Here is a 13829-nt window from a genome sequence, read left to right as displayed (position 1 = left end):
CATATTTTTGGCAGGAACTGTCACTCATGCAGCAGTTTAAAAATTCATTGCTGAATGCACCAGCCTAACTTTTTATCGCATCTTTAGTGGGTGATTTGTGGGCAAGACCCTGAGTTCACATCATTGCATGAAATTCAGTGCTGAAACTATCAACAAGGATTATGGGCAGTACAAGTTCCAGATTTCCAGATTAAAATGTGTATGTGTGGGTACTAGAATTACTGCCCAGTTTGCTTCATGTTTTGTGTTAACAGTGTTCGCCTCACAATTATTTTAACAGAATTTGAACCATTAAAGTTTGTAAGCAATTTAAACATTTTTACATTAGGAGCTCAGTGAGTCTCTTCGCATGAACAGTTAAGTGCAGCAATTTTAGTACTCTGAGTCTTCCTGTAGATATATATTAAAACCTTTTCTCATGTGGTGTTATAGGAATTGCCATTGAAGTGGCATATATATAAATTTACTTGGGTTTTAGGAGGAGCAATGTACAGGAATGTGCTGCTCATGAGTAAGAGATTTGTGCTATATTTTTATGTGATGAAGCTGTTCTGACTATTTTGTTATTCCAAGCATTAATTATTTACATGGATCTGTTTCATCGTGCACATAAAGCAAGTAAAGCCTAAGTACAACCAAAAAAAAAATGAAGTTACTAATCCATTTGGTTTGAAGGTATATGCACAACCAGCAAATACATTATTGCTTGAAATGTTGAGTGAAATGGAATCCTCTATTTCAAATACTTTTTAATGATTCACAGATTTTTTATACTTTGCCTGATTGTATATAGTATTTTTACAATTATCTTTTTCAATATTAATAAGTCAATGTTCAGATTTGTGTGTCAAAGTGAAATTCAAAATAATTAAGCACATTATTTGTGCTGAAAACCTGGCAAGATAAAACTGCGTAAAGAAATGAATTAATAGTGTACTCCTAGGATGTCCTAGTTTGAGAAAGTATTGTTAATTATGTGATATCACTGTTGCTAAATCATTAAAGGTGAATAATAATTGTTTTTGAAATAATTTCTGTTGTCCAACCTTCCTGGTCATTTAATTGTAAATTCCTTGTGTTATGTTGTGATGTCTCGTATCATTGGTGGCTCTACCCTAATTTTCTTGCATAAGTTGCAGATTTAATTGCCATTATTCACACCTATTGTATTCCATTAATGAAAACATTGCTGATTGATGCTAATGACAAATCCATCCAACTGAAATATTCCATTTTTATTTTCTGTAGCAATGAATGATTTAAAGGCAAGTTTTAAAAAATATTCAGATGAAGGCTTTATATATGAAATGTTAACTCTTTTGCTGTCTCCTCAAATACTAACTGACTTGAGGTGTTCCATTATTTTCTACTTTAAAAATAATTATAACAAATACATCTCAATGAAAGACGTATAAGCTATAAAATATGAAAATAACTTCTGCATGAGTGGTACTGTTGAATTTGAGAGTTACTTTATATTGGCGTAATTGAGAGTATAGGAGAGTCCCCACTTTAGAGTTTTTTAAAAATCATTTTTGTGTTTGGCTTCAGCAAACAGGCATAACATATTTGCATAATCAGCTATTAAGAATTTTCTTCCATAGTTATTCTTGATAATGGTAATATTTACAAGCCATGAAGCAGGTGCACAAATTTGAAATCTGTGATTGTGAGGGCCTTAATATCAGCAGTTGTAGTGGTAGTAATTGTGCATTAGATATGCTTATGTTCATACCAAAAATGCTTGTGATATAGTTAACTTTGCTGGAGGCTCAGAATGCAGTAATATTAAAATAACTGTTGCATTTTTTCAAAATTTCATGCTACAGAAAATATAACATAGGTATTTATTTCTCAAGCTATGATCTTGTTTGTCTTAATTTATGATTGAATATTAAATTGGCTTTAAAATCTACTGTCCGTTTCATCAATTTTGAATATTGCCTTTTCACCCGCCTAAGAAATGTCTGCTAAACAATAATGTCTGCCTATATTGCTGTGATTTGGGAACTTGACATGAGTAATTTTAAAAAAAGGCTTGTAGTTTTATTTGTTATGGAAATGTGTGCCTTCCCTCAGTGGTGTTATTTTGGAACCAGAAGGTTTCATGCCCCATTCTAAACCATGAACACAAAGTTTAGGCTTAGATTTGTGTGAAGTTCTGAGTGTTAAATTATCATTTTCAGGTGAGGGAGGAGGTGAAGGCAGACTTAAAAGATTCCTTCTGATAATTGAAGAACAGTAGGGGATTTTTCCTTTTTTTCTTCTTGTCAGTAAACTAGTCCTGTTCTATTTTAAATATGAGAACAAATATCCTGATGTGTTGGCATATATTACAGCAATAACATCATAAGTAATTCAATGACTAAATTGTTGAGGGATGCCCCAAGGATATGAAAGGTGCTATATAAGTGCATGTTTTATTGCCTTTCCTTCCTTTGCTTTTCGTTACTTCTGTTTAGGGCTTTTGAGGTCGTGTAATCATGTAACAGGGAGACTGATGTGTGAAAGCATTATTCAAAAATTGCACTTTCATCTTTTAGTTGTGCCTCAGAAATGTCTCAAAGGGCTTTATGTACTTTAGGAAGTAGCAGTTGTAATGCTGGTAAAGAAAGATGGTATCATGTCTGGAGTAAGACTCAAGAATAATGTAAGTGACCAATTTTTTCACTTATCATATTTAGTGTGGCTTTGAAAGAGGAATTTATCTGCTGTTTTAACCCCTGGGATTTTTTATGACCATCAGAAAAGGTGGACATTTCAATGTCTCATCCACGAGTCAGCTCAGGTTATGGAGTGAAGTTTGAGAACCCAACCTTTCAGGGCAGAGGCATGATTATGTATAACTCGGCCAAGCTGAGACTTTAATAGACAATTATTGCTTGTTCATTTTGGAAAGTGGTTGATTTTACTAGTAAAATAATTTTATTTTTAAGTCTTGTTAAAATGAGATTCCAACATAATTTCCCTAAGAGTATCAGTGATAAGTGTAAATTGTTAATTTGTATAAATATTTGCTTGACAGCTTGTCCGATTTCTTTGTATTCAAATTTCAGGATTTTCAACATTTAAGTACATTCCCTGGTCTAGCTATTACACATGGACATGATATGTTCATGAATAGATGACCCATCACAAAACAATTGCAAATACATCAAAATGTTGAATGTAAAATACATGGTTTTATGTGCAAAAAAATGCAAGTTTTGCATAATAATTTATTGATTTGTTTTTAGAATAGTATTCTTATAAGGTCTTAAAATTCCAGTGTGTCCAAACTAGCACTGGTTTCTGGGAGATACTGCAGTGCAGCATATTGAATCAGGAGTTGATATCTAGTTAATGACTGCTATCAATCAGAGGTAAATTACATACATTTATAAAGCCAAGTCTTACACAAAAGGCTCAGGCACTGAACATAATATACCTCATTTCATCATTGACTTTCAAGCAGAGGCTAATATTTATGACTTATTTTTTGTGATGAAATAAAAACTAGCAGTTTGAGTTCTATTTCGGTGAAGCACTATCGAATTTGCAGTTATTCAGCAAGTATGAGGATCATATTATGAAGAAGCAAATGAACAACATGAGCTTTCTGTCAAGATTACTCTTGAGTGGGGCATCTTGCTGAGGGAGAACTAATTATACAAATAGTGTATAAATGAATACTGCAGATTCCTTTTGTGATTTTAATTGTTGTTATCTTGAAGAATGGCATCACATAATTCTGTCAAAAACTGTCAAGGATGGATGAGAAATTAATAATTTATTGGATGAAAAATATTTAGTACAAAGTAACAGAACGATTGATAGCTAGAGAGGTTAACACATTTTTACAGGCTTTCATTAGCTTTTCACTATCATATGTTGTTTGTGGCAGAGTGTGAAATAAGCTTTGTAAGAAACCCAGGTCTTGAGAACTAATTACTTCTGCCGATTGCCACACTGATGAATAGACCTTCATTGTATCTTTCCCCAGAAGACTGGGTGCAGTCTATGATTCACGCCTGGATCTCAGTAGATATTTGATAATAATTTTAATAGATGAATGTTGGAAGCCAGAATGATGAAGTGCCTGTTCGAGCACTGCAGCTATCGCAGCCAAACACATAACGGTCTGTCGTATGTGACTAAAATCAAGTAATAGACCTTGTGTTCACATTTTTAGGAACAAGCAGTTTTAAATAAAAAAAAAGAAATGGAGCTATTTCAGATTACAATCATTTTTGGTGCAGTATTTGTTTTTTTTTCTTAACTTAAATATTGACTATATTGCATAAATAAAGAGAGGATAAAGGATGCATTTGATGATTATAACTGGTACATTCGCTTATAGCTGATAGTAAAAACCCTTGTACATTACAATGGGATTAAGCACATATTAGTAAATTAGCTGCGCCATGTGATTTAATGATATAATTACATTGATGAGGTTGTCAACATAAATTCACCTACTGCTAGGAAATACAGAATACTGACACAGAATTATCTATTTCTTGTTGAATACTTGCACTTGTTTAGATTATATCTGCTACATGAATTGTTTTACACCAGAGGTGCCTCATGTAGTATATTAGAAATAATTCTTCTCCTTCTGTTGTATATTTGTGTATCCTGCTCCAGATAATGTCTAAAGCCTGGTGGTTGAAATACTGCTTTGGTACTGCTACTCTTTCATCTGTAATGCAATGTTGTCTGCTTTCTGTACATAGAAATGGTGGTTTTGCGTACAAAATTCCAAATAAATTGAAATGAAGGAAGAAACGATGTTGTATTAAGATGCAGAATAGAAGGGCATGTGTATATATAATTTTTAAATATTCCCATATTGCTTTTTTGGAGCTTAAAAAAAGGCTGTAAATGGAATAGGGAATTCTTCAGGCTATGTATCAGAACATTTTCAATTTGACATGAACAGATGAAAAGATTAGTGTTACCTTTTTATTGTATTTTGCTGAATAAAATTAGGTGTGCTTGACATTTTGCCTCCTAAAATATAATGAGGGAGAAAAAAACAAACATCATATGTTTTAAAATATTACCTTGTCTTTGTGTAAGAATGGATCTTAGAAATATCTGTAAAAGAAAGGTAATGCATTTCTTGTATTATTCAATGCCTCAGGGGCTAAATGTAATGAATATTTTAAGAGATTATTTTAATTAAATTTCTGCACGTCTAAATAGAGTAATATTTTATTATCTCTCATGTAAGCGCGTTACAGTACTGTTCATTAAAGTTAACACTTTTTGGACTGAGAATATATGGTATGATTTACTGACCTTGTGTGAAAACACACAAATTGGGAAGAAAAATGATGAAAGGGTAGACTTTGATTAATATAGGTAATGCTATACCATATTTATAATGGCCTTTTCCCTATTCTGGTTTATAAATGCAGTCACAGCTAAAGGTGTCCTGCTGAGGCTGAAATGAGGCTGAAATCAGAGCACATGCCACTAGAGTGTGGGGAAAATGATCACACTGTCAGCAATCCATTTCAAAATGATATATTTAGTGCTCGTTTCACCTTCCAAGAAGAAAAGGGAAAGGGGTTTCTTAGTCTAGAAGGTGATGTTGTTATTTTCAAGGACAAACCTAACTTGAAAATTGCAGACTGCTAAAATGATCAACCAAACAAGGAGATCTTTATTCGGCACTATGTGCTACCATGCTGTTTGATAATTGCTAACATATGTGCTGCCTCTGTTTCATTGCAGTCGCCCTCGTGAGTTCTGGCGCCTTGACTACTGGGAAGATGACTTGCGGCGCCGCCGCCGATTCGTTCGCAACTTATTTGGATCAACACATCCTGAAGCAGCACTTAAAGCGGCAATTGAACACGGTTAGTTTCCTAGCGAATTGGCTTCTTCTTCTTGGCAGTAGATACATAATAAAATTAGTCCTATATTTGTAAGAACATTTAAGTTGTTCTGCAACACATGCTGTATGTCAAATAAACTATTTTGAAATGTAAACAAGTGCTGAATAGTTCCACATCATCATCACCAGACAAAGGTGTTTGAATTTACTTTTGGTTTGCTGTGTCATCATTCTCTGTATTGAACAGCAAAGCAGGTAAAACAGAAAACACCTGATTCAGAGTTGTATTTTATTAACCATCTTTTCACATGGTTAGAAACAGTTTGGGCCCTTTAAATGTTGACTCACCCCTATATAAAGAGATCTGCAGATACAATTTAATATGACAGAGATTGAAATCTGGGTCGCACACACTTAAAAACAAAGTGCTTCCTTTTGGGAAAAATAATTTAATATTTGAATGAGGAAATTGAAATAACAAACTACTACCTTTACCACACAGAATAGAGAAATTAACTATTGTGAAACAGAGTGAGGCCAATTGTCTGGTGAAAAAAAAATTCTTGCAATAGAAAACGAAGTCAATTAGGCTTTGTGAGAAAGCATGTAAGTACGGCATGTCTTCCTGGTTTTTAAGCTAACTAATTCTTTTCTTGCAGTGATCTTGAAAATCATGAATATACATTATCTTTGGTTTGCCCTCTGTCCCAAAATATCTTTTAGTCCTCAAAAGCCTTTTGCTAAATCCCAGTTTATATTCTACTGATTATTGGACTAGAACTATAATTTAAAGAGCAATAATCTTGATTGCTCCTCCTATAGAAGCAGATTTATTTAACCTGATTGTGCAATTGGCCATATTTAACTGCAATGAAAACTAATTAACAAGTATTGATTATCTTGTAGAAGTAACCTGAATAAAAACTGAAAAATGCCCTTGTAGAATACTTATAGATACGTGCTGTTCTCTTTTTGTTGAAGCATTCTGTCGCAAAATAACTTCAGTTATTATTCATGAACAATTATTTTAAAAGTTTTGAAATTCAGTTATCAGACCATTACATAGTATGGTGCACTATTTGAAGCATTCTAAAAGCAGATTTGATTTGTTAAATATTGGTTTGGAATTATTTTTTGTTTACTGTATACTTTTAGGAAATTAATTATTGTAGTGGCTTCCAATTTCAAGTTGTACAAGTATTTCTTACAAAGGAAATATAACGGCACAATCAGTTGTATTTTGGTTTCTGTCTAGTAGTTTAACCTCTTGCACCCTGCCTTAAAGAGGTATTTCTGGAAGAAAATGTTCACAATATGTCACAAGATAGCACTGCAGTCATGACATCTGTACTCAAGATGAATGGCCAGGCTGACACTAGTCAATAAGAATGTGATCTAAAAGCAATAACTGTACCAAATCCAGAGATCCTTAGAGACCAGAACAGAACCAAATAGGTGAAGTGCGCAGCTGGGCTGCTTCTGGCAAAAAGGCTTTCAATGTAATCCACTGCTCTTATTAAGAGCATACATTTAAATAGACAAAATATATTATTTTTCCTTATTGTTTCACACAATGGTTCATTCAAATGTGGATAGCATTACTAATGTTTACTAATTTGTCAACATAAGCTCCCGAGCCCCTTGTTCCTGATGGTTTTCTCCAGAATCCATCAACTTGTTACCATTCTTCCTGTCTTCAAATGCTTGTTAAATTCTCAATGCTTCAGAATTGCCTTTTGTTTGATACCTATCACTTTCCTCAGTTCTTCTTGGTTAGGTAGGGTGTGAGACGTCTCTTTTTGAATGTCAGTTAATAATTATTCTGCAACAGATTATATAATATCACCTCCTATGACTTGGCATTCCATTTAGATAGTGCTTCCAGTAAGTGTCATGGTATGTATCTCTGTCATAAAGGCACCTATAATAGTAACTTGTTCCTGTTAAGAGACGACAACAGGCTCATATCAAGCAAAAATAAATAATCTTTAATAGCCTTTCCTGTTTCTAGTATCTGTTTAAATTCAAACCTTAACTGGAAATCTTGTACCTGTTGCAGTGTCATGAGAATTTAATTATTATTGTTGTGGCACAGAGAATGGAGTAAGTACAGTGATTAGAATAGACTGAAAAGATCACTGTTATATCAAGTTTGTGGATAAAAAGAATGAATGTACTTTTTGCTCTTGTGTGATCATTTGCTTCTCATTTTCAACCTGTACTGCTTGGTAACAACAATGTTCAAAAGAGAGCCAAATGTGAGGTCATGTCTTTTAAGTGCATTCAGTCTGTTTATTGGCAATTCCTCAGCTTTCTTTTCTCAAGGAGGCATATGGGAAGTAGACAGGATAGTCCCAAGTTAAAATGTCAGAGGGGGGTTTTGTCCCCAGACATGCACTTTCCAGGCCCACTAAATTAACACAACACAGAAGACAAAAATTACAAGTGGTCTGCCCAATTCAGTTGGTTTTTGGCATTGGTCCTGCAGGTCTCCAGCAATGGTTAACCAGAAGAAACTGAGGAATGCAGGTGCTGCAGATCAGAGTTGAGAGTGTGGTGCTGAAAAAGCACAGCAAGTCAGGCAGCAGCTCAGGAGCAGGAGAATCAACATTCCGGGCATAAGCCCTTCATCAGGAATGAGGCTTGTGGGTTGGGGGGTGCTGAGAGGTAAATGGGAGGCTGGAGCTGGGAGAAAGGTAGCTGAGAACGTGTTAGGTAGATGAAGGTGGGGGAGAAGGTGACAAGTAGGAGAGGAGCGTGTAGTGGATAGATGGGAAAGGTGATGGACAAGTGAAGATGGCGATGCCGAGTTGGAAGCTTGGGACTGGGATAATGTGGGGAGAGGGGAAAAGAGGAAACTGGTGAAATCCACATTGATCCATGTAGTTGCAGGGTCCCAAGGCAGAATATGGAACGTTCTTCTTCCTCCACGTGTCAAGTGGTAAGGGTTTGGTGATGGAAGAGGCCCAGGATCTACACGTCCTTGGTGGAGTGGGAGGGGGAGTTGAAGTGATCAGCCATGGGGCGATGGGGTTGCTTGGTTCGGGTGTCCCAGAGATATTTTCTGAAATGATCCGCAAGTTGGTGCCCTGTCTCCCCGATGCAAAGGAAACCACATCGAGTGCAACGGATATAGTAGCTGATATTATTGGAGGTGCAGATAAATTTCTGTCAGATGTGGAAGGATCCTTTGGGGCCTTGGATGGAGGTGAGGGGGAGGTGTCAATGCAGGTTTTGAACTTCCTGTGATGGCAAGGGATGGTGCTGGGAGTGGGCTATTGGCGGGGGGGTGGGTTCTGACGAGGGTGTCGCAGAGGTAACAGTCTCTCCGGAACACTGATAGGGATGGAGAGAGAAATATATCTCTGATGATGGATTTCATTTGTAGGTTTCCCCACCCCTATCAGCATTCTGGAGAGACCATTCCCTCTGCGACTCCCTAGTCGGATCCAAGCCCCTACTCGTCCACACCTCACTCCCGGCACTTTCCCCTGCCACCACAGGAAGTTCAAAACCTGCGTTGACACCTCCCCCCTCACCTCCATCCAAGACCCCAAAGGATCCTTCCACATCCGGCAGAAATGTATCTGCACCTCCACCAATGTCATCCACTGTATCCGTTGCACCCGATGTGGTCTCCTTTACATCGGGGAGACAGGATGCCCACTTGCGGATCGTTTCAGAGAACATCTCTGGGACACCCGCACCAACCAACCCCACTGCCCTGTGGCTGAACACTTCAACTCCGCCAACGGCATGCAGATCCTGGGCCGCTTCCATCGCCAAACCCTACCCACCTGAAGCCTGGAGGAAGAAGAATGCCTCATATTCTGCCTTGGGACCCTGCAACCACACAGGATTAATGTGGATTTCACCAGTTTCCTCATTTCCCCTCCCCGCACGGTATCCCAGTCCCAAGCCTCCAACTCGGCACCTCCCTCTTGACCTGTCCATCACCTTTCCCATCTATCTGCTCCACCCTCCTCTCTGACCTATTACCTTCTCCCCCATCTTCATCTCCCTATCGCATTCTCAGCTACCTTCCCCTTCCCACTTATCACTCAGTCGTCTGGCCTACAAACCTCATTCCTGGTGAAGGGCTTGTGCCCAAAATGTTGATTCTACTGCTCCTGAGCTGCTGCCTGACCTGCTGTGCTTTTCCAGCACCACGCTCTCAACAATGGTTAACGGCTTTAAGAGAAAGATTTGAGTGAGTAAATGAGATAAGGTACATCACCAAGTGGCTGCATTGAAAGATAGGAGATAATCACTGAATGCAACAAACAGTTGAATGTATATGTAGAACACTACTTAAAGCTGTACTTGAGGGACAGCACTGTCAAGGAGGATGCTTTGCACACTGAGGAAATCCTGCTTGTTATGGCTAGCAATTTAACCTGCAGTGGAAGAGCTTTGCAAATCTATTGACTTGCAATGGGCCAAGCTCTAAGTGCTGATCGCAAGGTTTGTGAAGGTTTGTAGCTCAGGTTGAGGTTTAGGGTGTAGGTTTGCTCGCTGAGCTGTAGGTTTGATATCCAGACATTTCATTACCTGGCTAGGTATCATCATCAGTGATGACCTCCAAGTGAAGCGAAGCTGTTGTCTCCTGCTTTCTATTTATATCTTTCTCCTGGATGGGGTTCCTGGGGTTTGTGATGATGTCATTTCCTGTTCGTTTTCTGAGGGGTTGATAGATGGCATCTAGATCTATGTGTTTGTTTATGGCGTTGTGGTTGGAGTGTCAGGCCTCTAGGAATTCTCTGGCATGTCTTTGCTTAGGATAGATGTGTTGTCCCAGTCGAAATGGTGGTTTTTTATTTCATCCGTGTAGGGCTATGAGGGAGAGAGGGTCGTATCTTTTTGTGGCTAGCTAGTGTTCATGTGTCCTGGTGGCTAACTTTCTTCCTGTTTGTTCTATGTAGTGTTTGTGGTAGTTCTTGCATGGAATTTTATAGATGACGTTGGTTTTGTCCATGTACACACAAACCCACCAACACTCTCAAACAAAAACTAACAAACTTAAAAGACCCAGTACAACCCATGGACAAAACCAACGTCGCCTATAAAATTCCATGCAAGGATTGCCACAAACACTACGTAGGACAAACAGGAAGAAAGTAAGCCACCAGGATACATGAACACCAGCTAGCCATAAAAAGACACGACTCCCTCTCCCTCATAGCCCTACACATGGATGAAAAAAAACACCATTTTGATTGGGATAATACATCTATCCTGGGACAGGCTAAGCAAAGACATGCCAGAGAATTCCTAGAGGCCTAGAATTCCAACCACAACGCCATAAACAAGCACATAGATCTAGATGCCATTTATCAACCCCTCAGAAAACGAACAGGAAATGACATCACCACAAACCCCAGGAACCCCATCCAGGAGAAAGATATAAATAGAAAGCAGGAGACAACAGTTTTGCTTCACTTGGAGGTCGTCACTGATGATGATACCTAGCCAGGTAATGAAATGTCTGGATATCAAACCTACAGCTCAGCGAGCAAACCTACACACTTAAGTGCTGATGCTAGACCATGTGAGCTCATCAAGCACGGGAAACTGGCATTCCGCACAATGTGTGCAAAAAATTCTCTTATCTCTGCCAAAAGGAGACAGCATTGGTCCAGGATATATGTGATGCAAAGATTGTGACCTTACAAGTATACAGGAAACCAGAACAATTACAAAAACTATTGAGCCATCTGCTTGCTCAGCAGCATGAAGAAAGGTTTTATCATTGTTGCTTTTGTGAGACCATCGATTTTGCTGAATACTTCTATCCTGAATCCCAGTGTAATGTCAAAACTAGAAGATCAATTATTGAAATTATCTTCTATCTGAAAACTGCAAGAGAAATGTGGTGAACATAGGAGGCCAATATATATTTCCTTCTTCAAGATCACCAGGACATATGAATACAAGAGCAAATGTGGCGTATTTAAGCTGCTGGAGTATTTGAATGCATGGTAATGTGACTTCTCATAACAATATGATGGGTAAGATCAGCTATGATGGGCAATATCAGAACTCTTGACATGGGGTAAAACTGAGATGTATTCTGGCACTGACACTGTTATTTACTTCTCTGAGCTGTTGTCATATGCTCTCAGATCATTTACGCAGGGTTTCTATTTAATGAAGGCAAGTCAACCAAGTTGTTTTTGTTGTAATGTGAATCCTTGCTACAGCTCATTACAGTTTAAAATCCATATAGATCTGCCATCATTCCCTTTCCTGGTAGGGATCTACAGGATCTGCTTGAAGTCGTGTGTAGTAGTCTAATGGGAAGAGGCTCTTGTTTTAAACAAAATGTAGTTTATTTTACAGCAGTGACTAGGTGCAAGTTACGTTAGTATGATAGACATCAAAACTGTGATTATGACAGAGACCATGATGTTAGGTGTGTCTCTCTCTTTTAAGGTCCAAAGTTGTTCCCTCACTTGAGTCCATGTGACAACTGTTCAGCATGATCCTTTTCAGATCTCCACATCTTAATACAGCATCTCTCCCCAGGCTTTGTTCCCATTATTAACATAATATATTTATACATGTAGTTACATCAACTACACTCTTAACATTTCCAATGTTTCCAACTTCTTTTGCTGTTTAACTACTTTGACTTGTTAAAGATGTTTGAGGGCAAGACACTGATGGTTTAGATTAGATTTGAGATTAGATTCCCTACAGTATGGAAACAGGCCCTTCGACCCAACAAGTCCACACCAACTCTCTGAAGACTAACTCACCCACACCCATTCCACTAACCTATATTTACCCCAGACTAATGCACCCAACACTATGGGCAATTTAGCATGGCTAATTCACCTGATCTGCAATCTTTGGATTGTGAGAGGAAACCAGAGCACCCCGGGGAAGCACACGCAGACACGCAAACTTCACATAGTCTGCCAAGGCGCGAATCGAACCCGGGTCCATGGTGCTTTGAGGCAGCAGTACTGACCACTGAGCCTCTGTGCCGCCCCATTTTTACTCAAAAGAAGAAGCCTTCTTTATGAACTGTGTACTGGATCTCTACTATTGGATACCCTTTTATTGCAGAGTTGTATGTAGCATTCTTTTAATATTAAGTTCTATTTCCTGAACCATGTTGTTGCACTACTGTAGGCTGTAATATTATCTTATAGTATGGTGACGAGCCCTACATCGAACTTAAAATTGACATAACCACTCTTTTACCAAAAGTCTAGCTCTGGATTGCTTATTTTCTCTGGGAATATCTTTTGGTTTTTCTTCTATGGTAGGTTGTTCTACCCCATTAACTTTTTTGCAAGTATCTATTTTCATGCTGATGCTCTCTGACTGCATCCTACTTTGGTACACTTTCTGAAATGAATTCTTGCCTTCTGAGAGTTAAGTGGGTTATTTCTGCCTTTTTCACAGTTCTCTGGATGAGCCCTGCTAATTGTGGCCGTTATAAATGATTCCCATTCTTGTAATAGCTTTAATAATGATACCCATTTCTTTAATGACCTCACTAAATGAACAAATTCTCCTTTTTGTGACTCTTTAAAACTAATCCCATTCCTTTAACAGATTTTCCACACTATACGGCACTACTAATAATCCCATTGCTTCATGCTCTTTTTTTTTTCCCTGGATTTCTTCCACTCTACAATTTGAATGAATGCTTCCTGCTTTTACTCCTAACTTTACTTTCCCATTAGACTTGGTCTGCTTAGGCTTTTAGCTTGCCTCGTAGTGCTTTAATTCTGGTTTTAGAACTTTCTCAGAGTTGTTGTAAGCTAACTTCAAATAATTTCTGGGACTCTCGATTTCCCTGGCAGTGGCTGTGCCTAGTTCTGCTTATTTGCTATGGCCATGATGCTTGATCTGAACTACAAGTACCTACTTTATTTCTGACTTTCACAGCCTATTCTTTACATGAATGATGGGTGTATATACAGAGATCTTCGATATGGTGAATAGGCTAATAGGTCGTAAGCTGCCAGTCATCCTTGTGATTGCTACATGC

The 13829-nt window shown here is 38.0% G+C and overlaps 1 protein-coding gene across 2 annotated transcripts in view; it reads left to right on the top strand.

Annotated features, from left to right (window-relative positions):
- lrba (LPS responsive beige-like anchor protein) overlaps positions 1–13829 on the top strand; it is an 875634-nt gene that overhangs the window by 439911 nt on the left and 421894 nt on the right. For both annotated transcript variants that reach the window (XM_043699606.1, XM_043699616.1), the window contains exon 37: positions 5722–5846. In XM_043699606.1, the coding sequence (XP_043555541.1) occupies positions 5722–5846 (125 nt within the window). The remainder of the gene's footprint in view (positions 1–5721; positions 5847–13829) is intronic.

Source organism: Chiloscyllium plagiosum, chromosome 1 (genome assembly GCF_004010195.1).
Source record: "Chiloscyllium plagiosum isolate BGI_BamShark_2017 chromosome 1, ASM401019v2, whole genome shotgun sequence".
NCBI lineage: Eukaryota > Metazoa > Chordata > Chondrichthyes > Orectolobiformes > Hemiscylliidae > Chiloscyllium > Chiloscyllium plagiosum.
Note: the sequence above shows the minus strand (reverse complement) of the source record. Positions and strands in the feature narration are given on the sequence as shown.